Source organism: Mauremys reevesii, linkage group 4 (genome assembly GCF_016161935.1).
Source record: "Mauremys reevesii isolate NIE-2019 linkage group 4, ASM1616193v1, whole genome shotgun sequence".
Lineage (NCBI taxonomy): Eukaryota > Metazoa > Chordata > Testudines > Geoemydidae > Mauremys > Mauremys reevesii.
Window position 1 is genome coordinate 147,303,531 of NC_052626.1, and position 20,442 is coordinate 147,323,972.

The following is a 20,442-nucleotide window of genomic DNA, read 5'->3' on the forward strand; positions in this document are numbered from 1 at the left end:
TTTATGATAGATATGCCATGTAACATATCTCGACAAAGGTTATGATTTACTGGATATAGTCATCCTATTTGAATTCATGTATCATTCCTGTATTCAAAGTTATGAATATTGGCTATGGACTTATTTGATTTTAAGTAGCCTCAGTGAAGCAGTTGGTCAGGTTCTTGAGAAAAGACTATTCTCTGTAAGTGCCCAATCAAGAGACACTTAAGCAAACAATGAACTTTGAGAGAAGCCAATCCACATCTGAGCTTTCCTGGGAATTTGGTGTCAGCCTGTAAGGAACAGAGTCATGCATGTGACTTCCCCATGTGACTCCAAAACTCCATCTTGGAGCTGGATTCTGCATAGGAGTGGGGAAGGGATTTCCACCCACAGGAGAGAGACTATATAAGCCTCTGGGGGAAACCCTCCATTTTATCTTCAGCTGGCACAAAAGATAGCCTCTCCACCCCAAGGAGATGCCTGAAAGATACTGGAACAAAGGACAATAATTAAAGGAGTGTGAGTGATTGCTGGACCCAGACTAGGAGGAAGTCTAGTCTGTAAAACAGGCTTATTGGAACATCTCTGAGGGTGAAATTTACCTGCATGTAGTTTTTACTGTATTAGGCTAAGACTTATGTGGTTTACTATAATTTTGTTTAATAATTCACTTTGTTCTGTCTGTTATTACTAGGAACCACTTAAATCCTACTTTTTGTATTTAATAAAATCACTTTTTACTTATTAATTAACCCAGAGTATGTATTAATACCTGAGGGCGGGGGGGAACAGCTGTGCATCTCTCTCTATCAGTGTTACAGAGGGCGAACAATTTATGAGTTTAGCCTGTATAAGCTTTATACAGGGTAAAATGGATTTATTTGGGGTTTGGACCTGACTGGGAGCTGGGCGTCTGAGTGCTGGAGACAGGAGCCATTCATAAGCTGTTTTCAGTTTAGCCTGCAGCTTGCGGGGGACGAGTTTCAGACTTGGCTCTGTGTTTGCAGCAGGCAAGCGTGTCTAGCTCAAACAAGGTAAAGTACTAAAGACCGAAGCTGGCAGGGAAAACAGGCTCAGAGGTAGTCTAGGCACATCTGGTGGCAGCTCCCAAAGGAGTTTCTGTGACCCAACTCATCACACAGAGTTTAGGAATAAAATTGCAAAACAATGGGGGATGGGAGGAAGGATAGGACAAGAACTGATGGACTTCAATTGCAGTAAGGATGCTTTAGGTTGGACAATAGGAAAAACATCCCAACAGTGAGGATGGCTAAGTACTCTAATAACTTGTCCAGGAAGGTTGTGGAATCTCCACCACTGGAGATTTTTAAGAGCAAGTTAGACAAACACCTGTCAGTGATGCTCTAGATAATACTTCAAACTGCCATGAGTGCAGGGGACTGGACTAAACGACCTCTCGAGGTCCCTTCCAGTCCTATGATTCTATGATCTGACGAGGAGCCCTGCACTGGGAGGAGGGGGGATGCCAGCCTGAGCAGTGGGGATGGCAAGGGACATGCACCTGCCTACACTAGACATTCAGCTCCACTCTACCCCACACCACATGCACACACATATGCTCAATGCACACCAAACACACATACACAGACATAGTGCCCACTACACACACACAGTGCCAACTACATAACAAACACACACACACAGAGTGCCCAATACACACACACACAGCCTGACACTGAGCTCGGCCAGAATGCAGAATAATCTCTACTGGGAAGCTGAGACAGCTGGAATATTTCCAATCAGCCTGAACAAAAAAGACCCGAAGGGGATTCTGCTGCCCTGGCAGGGAGATAGGACTAGATTTCCCAACTGATCTTTTCCATCAACCGCTTCTCTGAGGCCTGGTTTATGCTTAAAAATTATATCAATAGAGCTCCATCACACAGGGCAGGAAAACATTTCACACCCTGTGCGAGGCAGTTAGCTTGCACTGACCCTCAGCGTAATTCTTCCATTGACCGAGCTACTGCCTCTCAGAGAGGTGGATTAACTACATCTAAGGAAAAACCTTTCCATCATTGTGGAAAACATCTAAAGCTGTAATGACCTTAGTATAGACATTCCCTGAATTGATGGGTGAGTTTTCCCCCTCCCTATTAAAGCTATTTTTCTCTCCTTTTCCAGTCACTCTTCTGCCTCCCTTGTTAAAGCTCTGTCCTTCTTTTGATAGGTAAATATGTTCAGAAAATTTGAAATTTCTCCTCTCACAGTAATTCCTTCCTTCCCCTCCCATGAATGGCTCACTGTCCTTTCAATTGAAGGCTGAAATGCTCTGAAACTAACTTGTTATCCCATGACTTGGTGACACCTCTTTATTTTCCCTCCCTTCACTTACATTGAGTTGAGAAGGACGGAAGCAGTACTTGCTCAGTACTCTAAAATCAGACTAAGGGTGAAACATTTCCCTGTTTGCTAACCATAAAAACGTTGCCTTTAATTCCTCGGGAGCTGCTTCCTTGGGTGGCAGAGGTTAAATCTGCTTTGATGACTTTGAGATTTGATTCCTGGAGCATGTTTGCTCCCAGGTCAACAGGTGAGCACAGCACATGCAATTAATGTTGTTGCCGTGTCTTTCTTTGTGGAAATGGAACACAGAGGGCCAGAGTATCCGCTGGTCTGGATCTCTGGCTCTCCCGTGAGGTCTTTTTAATATGATACAAAACTGAGGTGAATATATTACACTTTATTTGTTGGTCACCTCTCCAAATGTCGCTTTGTGTCCCAATGATGGGAAATAACTCAAAGATGTCTAGAAATGGGTGAATTTCTTCTGGACTAATAATTTATTGTCAAAACCAATACCCTTTGGATTGATCTGATAATATTCGCAAAGTGGTACAAATGCTCCAAATAGCTTTGTCCCTTTTACAGACTAGTCTCCTTCTAATCTGGGTCCAGCAATCACGCACACCCCCTGTAGTTACTGTCCTTTGTACTAGTTTCTTTCAAGTAGCCTCTCCAGCCCCAAAGAATATTTCTTGAACCAGCTGAAGACAAAATGGAAAGTCTCCAAAGGTTTTAAATAGAGTTTCTCTTGTGGGTGGACACCCCTCCCTCCCCCTGTGTAGAATCCCAGCTTCAAGATGCAGTTTTGGAGTCACATGGGCAAGTCACATATCCATGCATGACTGAATTCTTTACCAGCCAAGCCACATTCCTGGGAAAGCTCACATGTGGATTGATGTCTCCAAGTTCACTGTTGGCTTAAGTGTTTCTTGACGGGGCACTTACTGAGAATAGTCCTTTCTCAGGAAGCTGACCAACTGCTTCACTGAGGGTATTTAAAATTAAAAAGTACATATCCAATATTCATAAATTTGATTACAAAAATGATACAGGCAAACAAATGGGAGGAATGTATTCAGTAGATCAGAACCTTTGCAGGGATATGTTACATGGCATGTGTAGTATAAAACATATTCCAGTCATGTCATATTTACATTCATAAACATAGTTTCATAAAGCCTTATGGGGTGCAACCTCACACTGGCATCTTACATTGACATGTAACAATATCATCTGATACTGGAATCCATCTTGAAGCTGGTACTTTTCCAGAGGGGAGTGGAATTTCAAACAAAGGTTTTCCTCTGTAGGGGTGTTCTATATAAAGTGAGGAAGGCAAACAATGAGTGTCTTCAGTTGGCTTAAGAGACGACCTCCCCACCCCCACAGAGATACCTGCAAGCACCTGGAAATGAAAGGACTGTAACCACAGGGGTGGGGAAGAACAGGCTCGACCCAGGTCAGAAAAGGTATGGGACCTGAGAAGGATTTTACCTGAAGTAACTGGAGTGATAAGTTAACATTTGTAACTGATTTCTGGGTATATTAAGCCTACCTTTCCGTCTTTTGTTTTATTTAGCTTTGTGACTTACTTTGTTACTAACTAAAATCACTAAAATCCAACTTTTTATACTTAATAAAATCACTTTTGTTTATTTATAAATAACTGTTACCTGGGAGGGCAAACAGTTGTGCATAGCTCTCTTGCAGTGATATAGAGGGTGAAGATTTATCATTTTATACTGTATAAACTTTATACAGAATAAAATGGATTTGTTTGGGGTTTAGATCCCACTGGGCGCTGGGTGTCTGTGCTCTGGAGACAGGTATCTTGCTGAGCTCATTTCAGTCTAGACCTGCAGCTTTCAGGCTGGGGCCCAGACCCTGGGTGTGTGTTGCAGCAGGCTAGCATCTCTGGCTCAACAAGGCAGGGTTCTGGAGTCCCAAGCTGGCAGGGAAAATGGGCTCAGACGTAATTTCAGCAGAAAAGGTGACAGTTCCAATAGGGGTATCTGTGACCAAACCTATCGCACTATGCACATGGATATGCCCCTGAGTGATGTGCTCTTCCAGTCAGGGTTCCTTTCAATCTCTTTCAAAGTTGTTCTACTGTGGATAACTAATTCAGTAACCATTGGAACAGAAACGTGAAGTTGAGCATCTCACCCTCTAGGTGGATGTCCCTAGCCACCAGCTCATAAATGATTCCCTCTTTCTGGACCTCTGATGCTTCCTGTGATTTGTCCCCGATCTCAGTTGGGGCCAGCAGACCTTGTTGGAATACAAAGAAATTAATAACAATACAATAATGAACAATACTACCACCGACTCTGCAAAATTACTTTACAATGGACTGGGAATTGAATTCACCTCTTTCCACTCCCCATCACTAAACCAGTAAAGAGTTAAACACATTCAGGAATTGGTTAGGAGTTTATTCATTGTTTTCCTCAGGGCGTCCTTCACCTCCGTGTTCCTCAGGCTGTAGATGAGGGTTCAACATAGGGATCACCAGCGTGTAAAACACTGAGGCTACTTTGTCTGTGTCCATGGAATAGCTGGAGGGGGGACGTAAATACACGAAGAGGAGGGTGCCAAAAAGCAGGACCACAGCAGTCAAGTGGAAAGAGCAGGTGGAGAAGGCTTTGTGCCTCCCCTCGGTGGAGTGGATCTGCAGGATGGTGGAGGTGATATAGACATAGGAGAGGAGGATTGTTACAAGGCTGCTCACTATAATGCAGCACACTAACATAAACAACACAATCTCATTGATGCGGGTGTCAGAACAGGAGAGCGCCAGCAGTGGGGGGATATCACAGAAGAAATGATTGATGATGTTGGAGCTGCAGAATGACAGCCGAAATGTAAAACACGTGTATATAATTGAATCCACCAATCCCACAGCGTACACCGCAGCCACCAGCTGTTTACAAAGTTTCCTGGACATGGTGACCGTATAGAGCAGCGGGTTACAGATGGCCACGTAACGGTCATATGCCATCACAGCCAGCAAGAGGCACTCAACATCAGTAAAAGCGTCCGAGAGATTCATTTGCACAGCACAGGCAGTGTAAGAAATGCTTTTCCTCTCCACTAAGAAATTCAGCAGCATCTTAGGGCAAATTGTTGAGGAATAGCAGAGGTCACAGAAAAACAAATTACTGAGGAAAAAGTACATGGGAGTGTGGAGTCGGGGGTCAATCATGATTAACAAGATCATCCCCCCATTTCCCACCAGGGTGATACCATAAATCAGTAGGAATACCACAAACAGGGGGACCTGCAGTTCCGGACGATCTGTCAGTCCTGAGAGAATGAACTCAGTCGCCTCTGAGTGATTTCCCTTTTCCATCTCCTCTGAACACAGATCAGGCAGCTACAGAGATGTGGGCAGGTGCATGGTGCAGAAAACCTGTCCCTTCTCTGTAATGAAGTAAGTGAAGATAAATGGAGATCAGTTTCTTAATGGACATCAGTATCCGCTCAGGGAAGGGCTTAGTCCACAGAGCCAGATGTTCACAGCTGGTCATTCCAGTTGTTCAATAAAATAGAAACTGCGTAAATACAATGACACACAGGTTAATCATGCCCCACATATGAACACTCCTGTTCACTAATCCAAGCAGCAAACAGTGACTTGTGACTCTGCTGTAAGAGAATCATGGTGAAAAAATTTTCACTGTGAGGAGATTATTTGTAAGCTCAAAAAGGAGTGAGAGTAGAGGAGTGTCAATCTTTCTATCTTCTTTGGGCAAAGGGAGCTCTGTGGCTTGGCATGTCGGTTTGGGGTAAAGTTGCTTACTCTGCTAAGCTTTTTGGTATTTACTTTAGCCTTTATGAAAAGCCAGAGACACAATGGAAAGCACTGGCTTCAGTGACTATGTAATTGCCTATATTTTCCAAGCAAGGAGGTTGCTCCTTTAGCTGAAGGGGTAGGGGTTGGGGCTGAGGCTTTTAGTGCTGGAGGTCTTCATTTCAATATCTGTTGATCCCCATGGTGTCCGTTTGTGTGTGTGACTGTAATTCAGGACAATAGCACGTACCTGCTGAGAAGAGAGAGAGAGAGATGTGTTGGTGTTTCCCCATCGACAGAAACTGCCAGTTTGAAGCATTCGGGAAGTTTTATAGTGAGATGTGTGATCTATGGGACATGATCCCTGAAGCAAGTGGGAATACCTGAGCTCAGAGAGCCATTACACCTAATTAATACATTCAGTGAACCAAAGCCACCTTGGTGTAATTGGTGCCCTGGGGATTAATTTGGCCCACTCTTTTCTACCGTGTTATTAAATGATGCAATTTCTAACAGAGTTACAGAGTATGAGGCTAGAGGTATATTTCATCCTGATGTTTTCAGTACAAGCTGGCTACTGTGTAGAGCTGATCCACAGAGCGGGTTTGTTTGTGGAGACCGAAATCTTTTTGTTAAGAACTTCATATTTCAAGTCAGAAATGGCACATGTGTGCATCAGATACCACACACTACGAATCTCTTCCATTTTACAGGCTCCCAGGCTGTACTACATCCCTAATTGTGCATGATGGTCTCTCCTCTTCCTGAACTGCCCTGGATCATCACCAGAGTCCCACAGCCACAGTTTAGGGAGGAGGGGAGTTTGGAATTTTGATAGAAAGCTGATAATTTCCAGGGGAAAGATAATTTCATGGAAAAAAACTTCTCAAGAAAAATTTTCAACTAGCCTTAACAACAAATTTGGAATCAAAGGAACAGAAAGTTAGGGTATGTCTACACTACAAGAGTAGTTCAATTTAACTTAGGTCGAATTTGTGGATTCGACCTTATGAATTCGAATTTGTGTATCCACACTAAGGACACTAATTCGACTTTGTGAGTCCACACTAACGGGGCAAGCGTCGATATTGGAAGCGGTGCATTCTGGGCAGCTATCCCACAGTTCCCGCAGTCCCCGCTGCCCATTGGAATGCTGGGTAGAGCCCCCAATGCCTGCTGGGGGAAAAATGTGTTGAGGGTGGTTTTGGGTAACTGTCGTCATTCAACCGTCACTCCTGCCCTCTCTCCCTGAAAGCGCCGGCGGGAAATCTGTTAACGCACTTTTCTGGTCAGTGACAGCGCGGACGCCACAGCACTGCGAGCATGGAGCCCACTGCGATCATCGCTGCACTTATGGCCGTTGTCAACTCCTTGCACCTTATCGTCCACCTCTTCCACAGTGAGCTGCTGAGAAATCGGGCGAGGAGGCTCCGGCAGCGCGGTGAGGACATGAAGTGTCAGAGTGGCACAGACCTCTCACAAAGCACGGGATCCCACGCCACGGAGATCATGGTGGCAATGGGTCACGTTCATGCTCTGGAACGGCGATTCTGGGCCCAGGAAACAAGCGCGGACTGGTGGGACCGCATAGTGCTGCAGGTCTGGGATGAATCACAGTGGCTGCGAAGCTTCAGGATGCGTAAGGGCACTTTCCTTGAACTGTGTGACTTGCTAGCCCCTGCCCTGAAGCGCCAGGACACCCGGATGCGAGCAGCCCTGACTGTGCAGAAGCGAGTGGCCATAGCCCTCTGGAAACTTGCCACGCCAGACAGCTACCGGTCAGTAGCGAACCACTTTGGCGTGGGCAAATCTACCGTGGGGGTTGCTGTGATGCAAGTAGCCCACACAATCGTTGACCTACTGCTCTCGAAGGTGGTGACCCTGGGAAACGTCCAGGTCGTCATAGATGGCTTCGCCGCGATGGGATTCCCAAACTGCGGTGGGGCTATAGATGGCACTCACATCCCTATCCTGGGACCGGCCCACCAGGCCAGCCAGTATATTAACTGAAAGGGCTACTTTTCAATGGTGCTGCAAGCACTGGTGGACCATAGGGGACGTTTTACCAACATCTACGTCGGGTGGCCGGGCAAGGTTCATGACGCGCGTGTTTTCAGGAACTCTGGTCTGTTTAGACGCCTGCAGGAAGGTAGTTTCTTCCCGGACCACAAAATAACTGTTGGGGATGTGGAGATGCCTACAGTGATCCTCGGGGACCCAGCCTACCCGCTAATGCCCTGGCTCATGAAGCCCTATACAGGCGCCCTGGACAGTGACAAGGAGCTCTTCAACTACCGGCTGAGCAAGTGCAGAATGGTGGTGGAGTGTGCTTTCGGACGTCTCAAGGGGAGATGGAGGAGCTTACTGACTCGCTCGGATCTCAGCGAAACCAATATCCCCATTGTTATTGCAGCTTGCTGTGTGCTCCACAATCTCTGTGAGAGCAAGGGGGAGACCTTTATGGCGGGATGGGAGGTTGAGGCAAATCGCCTGGCTGCTGATTACGCTCAGCCAGACACCCGTGCCATTAGAAGAGCCCAGCGGGAAACACTGTGCATCCGGGAGGCTTTGAAAGCTAGGTTCCTCAGAGAGCAGGGTAACCTATGACTGTCCAGTCTCTTTACAGAGAAGCTGAACCTGCCCCTGTTTCAGTTACTATTGACTTTTTTCAGCGGTTACATCCCCGTTCAACAGGTTTCCCCCCTTCCAACAGACATTTAAAAATAAAGTTATTGGAACATTTTTAATTAACAAAGTTTTCTTTACTAACAAATTCGCGTTCAAGGGTTCAAACAGGGACACAGACTGTGGTGGGTACGGTGTGCAGTGATGTACAGACCGCTTCTACACTCGAGGACTGACAGGCTCCTGCTCCTACAGCGGTCTCTGGGGGGAGGACGGTTACAGGAGTGTGTGCAGGAAGGGGTGGGTTTGCAGGAAGGGGTGAGGGGTGTGTGGGAAGGGTGAGTAGGTGTGGGGGGATGATGGCTCTGGCTGGGGCTCAGGGCATCGGAGAGGTTCATGGCTAGGGTGGAAGGGCATGGTAAGGGCAGCCTGCCTTGCCATTTGTGGATGCCAGGCGCTCGGACCCTGGGGCAGCATACACCTCCCAGAGTGACCCGGGTGCCTAGTGACTGCACTCTGTGTGTGACCTGCTGTTGATCCTGCCCCCATGTCTGTACCCTGCTAATGGTGGTTGTCCTATGCAATTAACAAACCCCTATCTCCCCTTCACACAAAGTCTTCTGCAAAGAAACATGATGGAAACAGTAATGAACAGCAAACTATTTTTAATACTCAACTACACAGTTGGGGGATGAAACTGGGATTTTGGATTGGGTGAGCCAGGAAGGGAAGCAATTCTCATACTTTAGGGAATGAGAGCTGTTTGGTACATGAGCGCTCTGCTGGGGTGGAGTGACAGTTTTAACAGCCCCTAGTGCCCCTCCTTCACGTGATTTTGGGTAAGGGGGGGACAGGACTTTGTGGCGGGGGAGGGTGGTTGCAGATACAGTTCAGGGGGGCTCTCTGCTCCTGCCTGCGGTCCTGCAGAACATCCACAAGGCGCCGGAGTGTGTCCGTTTGCTCCCTCATTAGGCCAAGCAGCGTTTGAGTCGCCTGCTGGTCTTCCTGCCGCCACCTGTCCTCCCGTTCGCTGTGTGAGCGCTGCTGCTGAGAGAGGGTCTCCCTCCACTGGCTCTGCTGGGCCGCCTCGGCTCTGGAGCAGGCCATCAGTTCAGCGAACATCTCGTCCCGAGTCTTTTTCTTTCGCCGCCTAATCTGCGCCAGCCTCTGTGAGGGGGATGCCGGGGCAGTTCGGGAAAGAGCCGCAGCTGTGTGATGGGAAAAAGGAAGTGATTTCCTTGCAAAGATACATGTTTGCGAACATTGAACACAGTCTACTCTGTTTCTGTGAACAAGACCATACAGGGCACCTATCTCATGTGCTCTCTGGACAAGTTCGAATTTTCGGCATTCGCTTTCATTGCCTGGGGTCTTGCACTGGAGATCGGACAAGCGGGGCAGGACAGCAGAATCCGTGTAGCAGCCAGGCCTGGTAAGCCGTAAACTTTAGGTTGCTTAACAGTTAATGGATAGCAGTGCCCTCCTGCTGCAGGCAATCTGGAAAGCATAAAGTCTGACCCTGTTCCAGCCCCTCGCAGCTGTCCCCGGGAAAGATCCCTGTATGTTTTTCCTCTGCAGCCTACAACACGTGGCTGTTAAACGACGGTCATTGTTATGCAAAGGAAAAGTCAAGCATTCACAATAGTAACATTACAGTAATTCCCCTAATTAGATGCAGCAGTCACCGAGTGAGATCACCCTGAGGCGGGTCACTAGGAGAGACAGAGAGCGCATGCTGCGTGAATCCCTGCACAGACCAGGGCCCTATGCTGCCATGCTGGTCGAGGCAATGCTCCCACTGTACCTCAGGATGGCCTGGTGCGGAAGAGTGTGCTTCCACGGAGCACCCAATAAGGCACCTTTCCCCAGGAGCCTCCTGCGGAGGCTTTTCGAGTACCTCTATGAGAGCTTCGTGGAACGGTCCCAAGAGGATTTCTGTTCAATCCCTATATGTATTGACCTTCTTTTAATATAGTTTTTATTCCTGTTTTTTAAAAAATAAATGTTTACATGTTTATAGCACTTACCGACTGATCCTTCCCCTGATTCAGAGTCCGGGTTAACGGCCGGGGAGGGTTGGTAGGGGATCTCTGTGAGGCTGATGAAGAGATCCTGGCTGTCAGGGAAAGCAGTATTGTAAGCACTGTCGCCTGCCTCGTCCTCCACAAACCCTTCCTCATCTTCCCCATCCGCGAACATCGCCGAGAAACTGCCCGTCGACACTATCCCATCCTCAGAGTCCATGGTCACTGGTGGGGCAGTGGTGGCAGACCCACCGAGAATGGCATGCAGTGCCTCGTAGAAGCGGCATGTCTGGGGCTGGGCTCCGGCGCGTCCGTTTGCCGCTTTGATTTTTTGGTAGCCTTGTCTCAGGTCCTTGATTTTCACGTGGCACTGCGTTGCATCCCGGCAGTATCCTCTGAGTGCCATGGCTTTGGAGACCTTCTCGTAGGTCTTTACATTCCGTTTTTTGGAGCACAGCTCCGAAAGCACAGACTCATCGCCCCACACAGCGATCAGATCCAAGACTTCCCGGTCAGTCCATGCTGGGGCCCTCTTTCTACTCTGAGATTCCCTGGACTCCTCTGCTGGAGAGCTCTGCATCGCTGCCAGTGCTGCTGAGCTCGCCACGACGTCCACACAGGAAATGAGATTCGAACTGGCCAGACAGGAAAAGGAATTCAAATTTTCCCGGGGTTTTTCCTGTATGGCTGATCAGAAAATCTGAGCTCGGACTGCTGTCCAGAGCGTCAACACAGTGGTGCACTGTGGGATAGCTCCCAGAGCTACTAAGTTCGATTTGCATCCACACCTAGCCTAATTCGACATAGCCATGTCGAATTTAGCGCTACTCTCCTCGTCGGGGTGGAGTACCGAATTTGAACTAAAGAGCCCTCTAGGTCGAACTAATTAGCATCCTGGTGTGGACGGTTGCACGGTTAAATCGAATTAACGCTGCTAAATTCGACATAAACTCCTAGTGTAGACCAGGCCTTAGATGCAGGTGAAACATACTAATTGTTTGGCGCTCTATCTGATATCTTCTCAGTCATTCCTGGTTTCAGATTCACCTCGTTGTCCCGGCCCAATAGATGGAATGTAAAACCTGTAAGATATGTAATAGTATCCCAGATTATCTAGCTATTTGTAGCATGCCAATCACCATGGTATGCTTTGTCCTTCTCTTGCTAGGTTATTCCCCAAAGTAGGAAAGATAGATTCACTCATTTTGCTTGATGGAGACCAAATGATGACCAGAGGAGCTCAGGAGGAGATCACAGCATGCTACAGACTTCTGCAGTTCACAAACTATCCCTCTTGCATGCATATTATCTGCACACAGATCTCAGCTTTAAGGTGCTAAATAAAGCTCTGAGTCAACTAGAAATAGTCATGCTCTCATCGTAAATATTAATACAATATTTTTGATAATGTACAGTAACTCTCCACTTAACATCCTCTTGCTTAACATTGTTTCGACCTTACGTCACCGCTCCATTACAGAACCTGCTCGTTTGTCCACAGCTGGCAGCCCCTCTATCAGCTCCTCTATGCCCCCGCAGCGCCTCCTGCTGGCAGACTGCATAGATCAGCGCCTTCCCCCTGCTTCCTCACCCCCCCCCCGGCCATGGCAATTAGCTGGTTTGCAGCATTCAGGAGTCAGTGGAGGGAGGGGGAGGAGGGAGGATGCGGCGTGTGGAGTAAAGGGGGAGGAAGTGGGGGGAGAAGAGGCAGCTTAAGGGTGGGGTCTTGGGGGAAGGGGTGGAGTGGGCAGGCTGAGGGTTAAGCCTCCCGTCCCTGGTGCTTGCACAGTAGGGGAAGCTGCCGCTGGTGCTGCGCCACCTGCTTCTCCTAACCTACGGCAACTTCAGCCTCCTTGCCTGCCTCATTGTCTGCAGTGCCACTGGGCTGTGCCTGTGTGGGGTTAGGCGGGGACATCTCCATTGCTTCATACTCAGCAATGATGATTGCAGTATTAAACTGTTTCTTTAACATTGTTTTAAAAACTTATACCTGTATTAAATTGCATGTTTAAAATTGCTTAAAATGTATATAGTGCCTTTTGTCTGCCAAATAAAAATATTCCCTGGAACCTAACCACCCCTATTTACATTAATTCTTATGGGGAAATTGGATTCGCTTAACATCGTTTCACTTAGAGTCGCATTTTTCAGGAACATAACTACAATGTTTAGTGAGGAGCTACTGTATGTGAAGTTATAAGATTACACTATCACATTATTAATACATGTCCCAAACTCAGCCTGGCAAAAAAAAAAGACAGGTGTGCTCTGCTTAATTTTGTATCTAAACAGTAACCAGAGTCATCAAGAAGGAAGGGAAACAAAGGAAGCCCCAAAAGGTGAGGAAAAAGCATCAGGGAACATCCTTCTACATAGACATTTTGTCTTCTGGTAGCCAGGTGGAAATGTTTCTCAAAGGGGTATAGGACTATAAAAAGAAGGGGCAGACATCCAAAGGCACCGCTCTCTCTCTCTCTCTCTCTGCCTCTTCCCATTGATTCACTGCATCTGAAGGGAAAAGGAAGCAGCCATTGGACTTGGGGAGGGGTCCTGACCTAAGAAGTTTGGTCAGTAAGACTGCTGGAAGCATGTGGGGAGGAAACTTTTGCTTTGAATTTCACATAATTTGTTAACTTAGGCACGAGTTGCATTGTAGCTTTATATTTCTTGTAACCATGTCTCACATCTATGCCTCCTTATTTACACTCACTTAAAATCTATATTTGTAGTCAATCAATCTAATCCAGTGTGTTTAAATAGAAGTATCTGAGAAGCTAAATTGCATGCATATTAGTGCTGTTAAAGAAATAATGGACAATGTAGCTTGCATTGTCCAGGAGAGGACTGGGCAGCAAAGGATGTACATTTCGGGAGGGAAATCGAAGACTGAGGAGTGATTGGGGTCACCCTACAGTATAAGCAAGGGTGGTGAGATCCTGAGTGTAACCCAACTGTTCCTGGTCAGGCTGCAGTTACACACACATGCTCAGGATGTGATTTGTTTGTGAGTGGCCCAGGTGGAAGCCACTTCAGCAAGGCATTGCAAGGTTGCAGGCAGGTGTGACACAGCTGCTGATTAGTCTGGGTTGGGCCCTGGTATGTAACAGCCATCAACCTAGAAAATATCCCAATAATACTAAAGGTGTGGTGCTGACTGACAGTAGTAGCGAACGATTTATGAGTTTAAAATGTATAATCTTTATACAGACCAAAACAGATTTATTTGAGGTTTGGACCCCATTGGGAGCTGGGTATCTGAGTGCTGGAGACAGGAGCACTTCTTGAGCTGTTTTCAGTTAAGCCTGCAGCTTTTGCAGGATGTGGTTCAGACCTGGGGCTGTTATTTTTAGCAGGCAAGCATGTCTGGCTCAAACAAGGTAAGGTACTGAAGTCCCAAGCTGGCAGGGAAAACAGGCTCAGAGGTAGTCTCAGGACATCGGGTGGCAGCTCCCAAAGGAGTTTCTGTGACCCAACCCGTCACACAGAGTTTAGGAATAAAATTGCAAAACAATGTGTGTTGAGGGGAGGATAGGACAAGAACCGATAGACTTCAATTGTAGCAAGGGAGGTTTAGGTTGGACATTAGGAAAAACTTCCTAACTGTCAGGGTGGTTAGGCACTGGAATAAATTGCCCAGGAAGGTTGTGGAATCTCCACCACTGGAGATTTTTAAGAGCAGGTTAGACAAACACCTGTCGGGGATGGTCTAGATAATATTTGGTCCTGCCATGAGTGCAGGGGACTGGACTAGACGACCTCTCAAGGTCCCTTCCAGTCCTATGATTGTACGATCTCACAAAGAGCCCTGCACTGGGAGGAGGGGGGATGCCAGCCTGAGCACTGGGCAGGGTGAGGGACACGCACCTGCCTACACTTGATATTCAGCTCCACTCTACCCACCACCACCTGCACATGCAGAGTGCACAATGTACACCAAACACACACACACACAGTGCCCACCACACACACACACACAGCCTGACACTGAGCTCGGTCAGACTGCAGAATAATGCAGAATCATCTCTACTGGGAAGCTGGGACAGCTGGAATATTTCCAACTCGCCTGAACAAAAAGAACCGAAGGGGATTCTGCTGCCCTGGCAGGGAGATAGGCCTGGATTTCCCAACTGGGCTTTTCCATTCACAGCTTCTCTGAGGCCTGGTTTCAGGGCCGCCCGGGAGGGAGGGGGGGCAAGTGGGGCAATTTGCCTGAGGCCCTGGGCCCAGCAGGGGCCCCCACGAGAGTTTTTCAGGGCCCCTGGAGCGGGGTCCTCCACTCCGGGACACTCAGCAGCAATTCGGCGGCGGAGTGTCCTTCCGCTCCGGGATCTGCCACCGAAGACCCCAGGCCCCCTGAATCCTCTGGGCAGCCCTGCCTGATTTATGCTTAAACATAGATCAACAGAGCTCTGTCGTACAGGGGGAGGGTGGACTTTTCACACCCTGTGCGAAGCAGTCAGCTCGTACTCACCCTCAGTGTAATTCTTCCATTGACCTAGCTACTGCCTGTCAGAGACGTAGATTAACTACATCGAAAGAAAAACCTTTCCATCAATGTGGGAAACATCTACACTGTGGCACTGCTGCACAGCATCGCTGAGTTAATGTAATGGCTTTAGTATAGACATTCCCGGAATCGATGGGGGAATTTTCCCCCTTCCTCTTGAAACTATTTTTCTCTCCTTTTCCAATCACTCTTCTCTCTCCCTTGGTAAAGCTCTTTCCTCCTTTTGATAGGTAAACATGTTCAGAAAAGTTTAAATTTCTCCTCTCAGGATAATTTCTCCTTCTCCTCCCATGAATGGCTCACTGTCATTTCAATTAAAGACTGAGATTCTCTGAAACTGACTTGTTTACCCATGACTTGGTGGTACCTCCTTGTTTTTCCTCCCTTCACTTACACTGAGTTGAGAAGGACGGAAGCAGTACCTGCTCAGAACCCTAAAATCAGACTAAGAGTTGAAATCTTTCCCTGTTTGCTCCCCACACCAACGTTACCCTTAATACTTCTGGAGTTGCTTCCTTGGGTGGCACAGGCTAAATTTGGCTTTGAGATTTGCTCACTGGAACATCTGTTTTCCCAGGGCAACAGGTCTGTATGGCACATTCAAGTAATGTTGTTAACGTGTGTTTCCTTGTGGAAATAGAACACAGAGCTCCAGAACATCAGCTAGTCTGTATCACTGACTCTCCCGTGAGGACATTTTAAAATAATACAAAACTGAGGTGACTGTATTCCACTTTATTTGTTGGTCACCTCTTCAAATGTCTCTTTAAGTAAATTCCCAGCATTGGGGCAAAAAGTTTTCTAGAAATGGGTGAATTTCTTCTGGACGAATAATTTATTGTCAAAAACAATACCGTTTGGACTGACCTGAAACTATTCACAAATGAGTTACAAATACTCCTAATAGCTTTATGCCAAAAAATTATGTGTGTGTGTGGGGGGGAGGATTTAGGTGCACCCACCATAGGAGGCAGTGGTGGTCCTTCCTGTTGTAATTTTTAGTCCAGTAGATGGAGTGTTCACTTGTGAGGTGGGAGATCCAGGTTCAGTTCTCCCTTCTGTCCAGTGCAGGGCAAAGCCACGTGTGACACTGCACTCCATATGCTTTATGAAAATATGCTTATGAAAATGACATAACTGGAGTATGAGTTATACTAAGTTCCCCATGTAACATATCATTAGAAAGGTTGTAATCTACTAGGTGTGTTCATCCTATTGGTTTACAAAAATTATTTCTATGTCTGGAGTTAGGAGAATAAGATAAAGACTTGTATTACAGATGTAGACTTATTAAGTGGCGGCCATTAAAGGTGCTTCAGAATCACTGAACTGTGAAAGGCTCTGTTTACCTCCAAGCCTTCCTGTGTGTGCGTGGGCCAACCCAGGAAGAATGGAGACTGGGGTCTTACAGTGACATGTGACCATGTCACCTGATCCTGGAATCCATCTTGAAGCTGGTACTTTTCCAGAGCGGGGTGGAATTCCAAACAAAGGTTTCCCACTTAGGGAAGTTCTATATCAAGTTGGGAAGCAAACAATGAGTGTCTTCTACTGCCATAAGAGACGACCTCCCCACCCCACAGAGATACCTGCAAGCACCTGGAAACAAGGACTGTAACCACAGGGGTGGGGGAGAACAGGCTGGACTCAGGTCAGAAAAGGCCTCTGACCTGAGAAGGATTTTACCTGAAGTAACAATGAGGGTGAGAAGTTAACATCTGTAACTGATTTCTGAGTGTATTAAGCTTAGATTTGCATGTGTTGTTTTATTTTGCTTTGTGACTTACTTTGTTCTGTCTGTTAATACTTAAATTCTACTTTCATACTTTATAAATAAACAAAAGTTATTTTATTAATGCAGCGTCAGTAATTGTTACCTGAGGGTGGGGGGAAGCTCTGAATATCTCTCTATCAGTGATATAGAGGGTGAACATTCATCATTTTACCTGGTATAAGCTTTATACAGAGTAAAATTACTTTATTTGGGGTTTAGATCCCGTTGGGAGCTGGGTGTCTGCGTGCTGGAGACTGGTATCCTGCTGAGCTAGTTTCAGTCTAGATCTGCAGTTTGGGTCTGTGTTGCAGCAGGCTGGCGTGTCTGGCTCAGCAAGTCAGGGTACTGGAGGTCCAGGCTGGCAGGGAAAACGGGCTCAGAGGTAATTTCAGCACAACAGGTGACAGTCCCAATGGGGGTGTCTGTGACCAAACCCATCAGACTATGCACTTGGGTTTCCTGCATTTCCAGAAAACACCCCCGCCCCTGAGTGATGTGCTCTTCCAGTCTGGGTTGCTCTCAGTCTCTCCTTTCAATGTTGTTCTTACGGGGATAACTAATTAAATAGCCCTTGGAACAGGGATGTGAAGTTGAGCATCTCACCCTCTAGGTGGGTGCCCCTAGTCACCAGTCTATAAAATCATTCTCTCTTTCTGGACCTGTGATGCTTCTCGTGTTTTGTCCACTGAGCTCAGTTGGGGCCTGCAGACTTTGTTGGAATACAAACAAATTAATAATAATAACAATACAATAATGAACAATACTCCTACGGGCTCTGCAAAATTACATTGCAGTGGGCTGGGAATTGAATTCACTTGTTCCCACTCCCCATCACTAAACCAGTACAGAGTTAAACAGATTCAGGAATTGGTTAGGAGTTTATTCATTGCTCTCCTTAGGGCGTCCTTCACCTCCTTGTTCCTCAGGCTGTAGATGAGGGGGTTCAACATGGGGATCACCAGCGTGTAAAACACCAAGGCCACTTTGTCTATGTCCATGGAATAGCTGGAGGGGGAACGTAAATACAGGAAAAGTGGGATGCCATAAAACAGGACCACCACAGTCAAGTGGAAAGAGCAGGTGGAGAAAGCTTTGCGCCGGCCCTCGGCAGAGCGGATCTTCAGGATGGTGGAGATGATATAGACATAGGAGAGGAGGACAGGCACAAAGCTGATCACCTGAATGCACCATGTGAAAGCAAACATCACAATCTCATTGATGTGGATGTCAGAACAGGAGAGCGCCAGCAGTGGGGGGATGTCACAGAAGAAATGATTGATGATGTTGGAGCTGCAGAATGACAGCCGAAATGTAAAACACGTGTGTATCATTGAATCCACAAACCCCAGAGCGTACACCCCGACCACCAGCTGTTTACAAAGCTGCCTGGACATGGTGACCGTATAGTGCAGAGGGTTACAGATGGCCACATAACGGTCATACGCCATCACAGCCAGCAAGAGGCACTCAACATCTGCAGAAATGATACAAAGATACAGTTGCACAGCGCAGGCAGAGTAAGAAATGCTTTTCCTCTCGGCTAAGAAATTCAGCAGCATCTTAGGGGAAATTATCGAGGAAAAGCAGAGGTCACAGAAAGACAAATTACAGAGGAAAAAGTACATGGGGGTGTGGAGTCGGGGATCAATCGTGATTAACAAGATCATCCCCCCATTCCCCACCAGGGTGATAACATAAATCAGTAGGAACACCACGAACAGGGGGATCTGCAGCTCTGGACCATCTGTCAGTCCTGAGAGAATGAACTCAGTCACCTCCGAGTGATTTCCCTTTTCCATCTCCTCTGAACACAGATCAGACAGCTGCAGAGATGTGGGCAGGTGGATGGTTCGGAAAATCTATCCCTTTTCTGAAATGAAGTAAGTGAAGATAAATGATCATTTTCTCAATGGACATCAGTACCCACTCAGGGAACGGCTTAGTCCACAGAGCCAGATGTTCAGAGCTGGTCATTCCAGTTGTGTGATAAAATAGACACTGTGTAAATACAATAACACACAGGTTAATCATGCCCCACACACGAACACTCCCATTCACTAATCCAAGCAGCAAGTAGTGACTTGTGATAAGAGAATCATGGTGAAAATTGTTTCAGTCTGAAGAGATTATTTGTAAGCTCAAAAAGGGGTGAGAATAAAGGAGTCTCAGCCTTTGTACCATCTTTGGGCAAGGGGAGCTTTGTGGCCTGGCATGTCAGTTTGGGATAAGTCTTGTTTACAGTGCAAATTCAGTTTTTTGGCATTTACTTTAGCCTGTATGAGAACCCACAGATACAATGGAAAGCACTGACTTTGGTGTCTATTTAATTGCCTATATTTTCCAACCAAGGAGGTCGCTCCTTTAGCTGAAGGGGTAGGAGTTGGGTCTGAGGCTTTTAGTGCTTGAGGTCTTGAATTCAATAATTGCTGATCCCCATGGTGTCCGTGTGTGTGTGTGACTGTAATTCAGGACAATCGCACGTACCTGCTGAGAAGAGAGAGAGAGATGTGTTGGTGTTTCCCCATCAATAGAAGCTGCTAGTTTGGAGCATTTGGGAAGTTTTATACTGAGATGTGTGATCTGTGGGACATGATTCCTGAAGCAACTGGGAATACCTGAGCTCAGAGAGCCATAACACCTAATAAATGGGTTCAGTGAACCAAAGCCACCTTGGTGTAATTGGTGCCCTGGGGATTGATTTGACCTACTCTTCCTTACAGTGTTATTAAATGATGCAATTTCTATCAGAGTTACAGAGTATGAGATTAGGGGTAGATTTCATCCTGCTGTTTTCAGTGCAATTTGGGTACTGTGTAGAGCTGATCCACAGAGGGTTATTTTTTTGAGGAGACCGAAATCTTTTTGAATCTTCACGTCTTCACTGTGGTAGCAGAAATTATCCCCCACGGGTGTTCAGGCTTTCCTGGTATTATCAGTGCTCCAGGACATGTTGGTGCCCCCTTCTAAGTGGTGCCACCCTGTGAGGCATTGCAGGGTTGATTGTATTAGGAGGAAAAATTGAAGATCCAGGTCAGCTCTATTCTTTGGTATAATCTGGGGGAAAGGGGTTACACAGAATGAACACAAAGTCCTGCGTCTCTGAACACCGGTAGAAACAACCAACAGCCAGCAATCTCTGTATTCAGAACCTCTCAAGTCTGTCACTCCAGGTCTGTACCCAGGAAACACTATGCCCCTACTTCTTGTAGGAGTCATGCTCATAACTCCTCCACCTGGCTTCTCTGCCTCCTGTGACCCGGAGGTGCCTGGGGCAGTCCTCAGTGAAAATGCCAAGGTCAGAGCAGGCTGCAAAAAGGAGGATATTCCCCAAACTGATGGTTAACAGAGTGTGACATTGCACCCCATAATTCTTTATAGAAATATGCTCATGGCTGGAAATATGACATAACTGTAATATATTTTATGC

At 46.8% G+C, this 20,442-nt stretch overlaps 1 protein-coding gene and 1 pseudogene across 1 annotated transcript; both read right to left on the reverse strand.

Annotated features, from left to right (window-relative positions):
• Nucleotides 1-4,707: 4,707 nt before the first annotated feature.
• On the reverse strand, nucleotides 4,708-5,644 carry LOC120403418 (annotated as a pseudogene).
• A 12,231-nt stretch (nucleotides 5,645-17,875) lies between these two features.
• Nucleotides 17,876-18,820, reverse strand: LOC120403481 (olfactory receptor 1019-like). Its single transcript, XM_039534553.1, has one exon. It carries the CDS (start codon nucleotides 18,812-18,814, stop codon nucleotides 17,876-17,878), a length of 939 nt encoding a protein of 312 aa, XP_039390487.1. The 5' UTR covers nucleotides 18,815-18,820.
• Nucleotides 18,821-20,442: the final 1,622 nt, after the last annotated feature.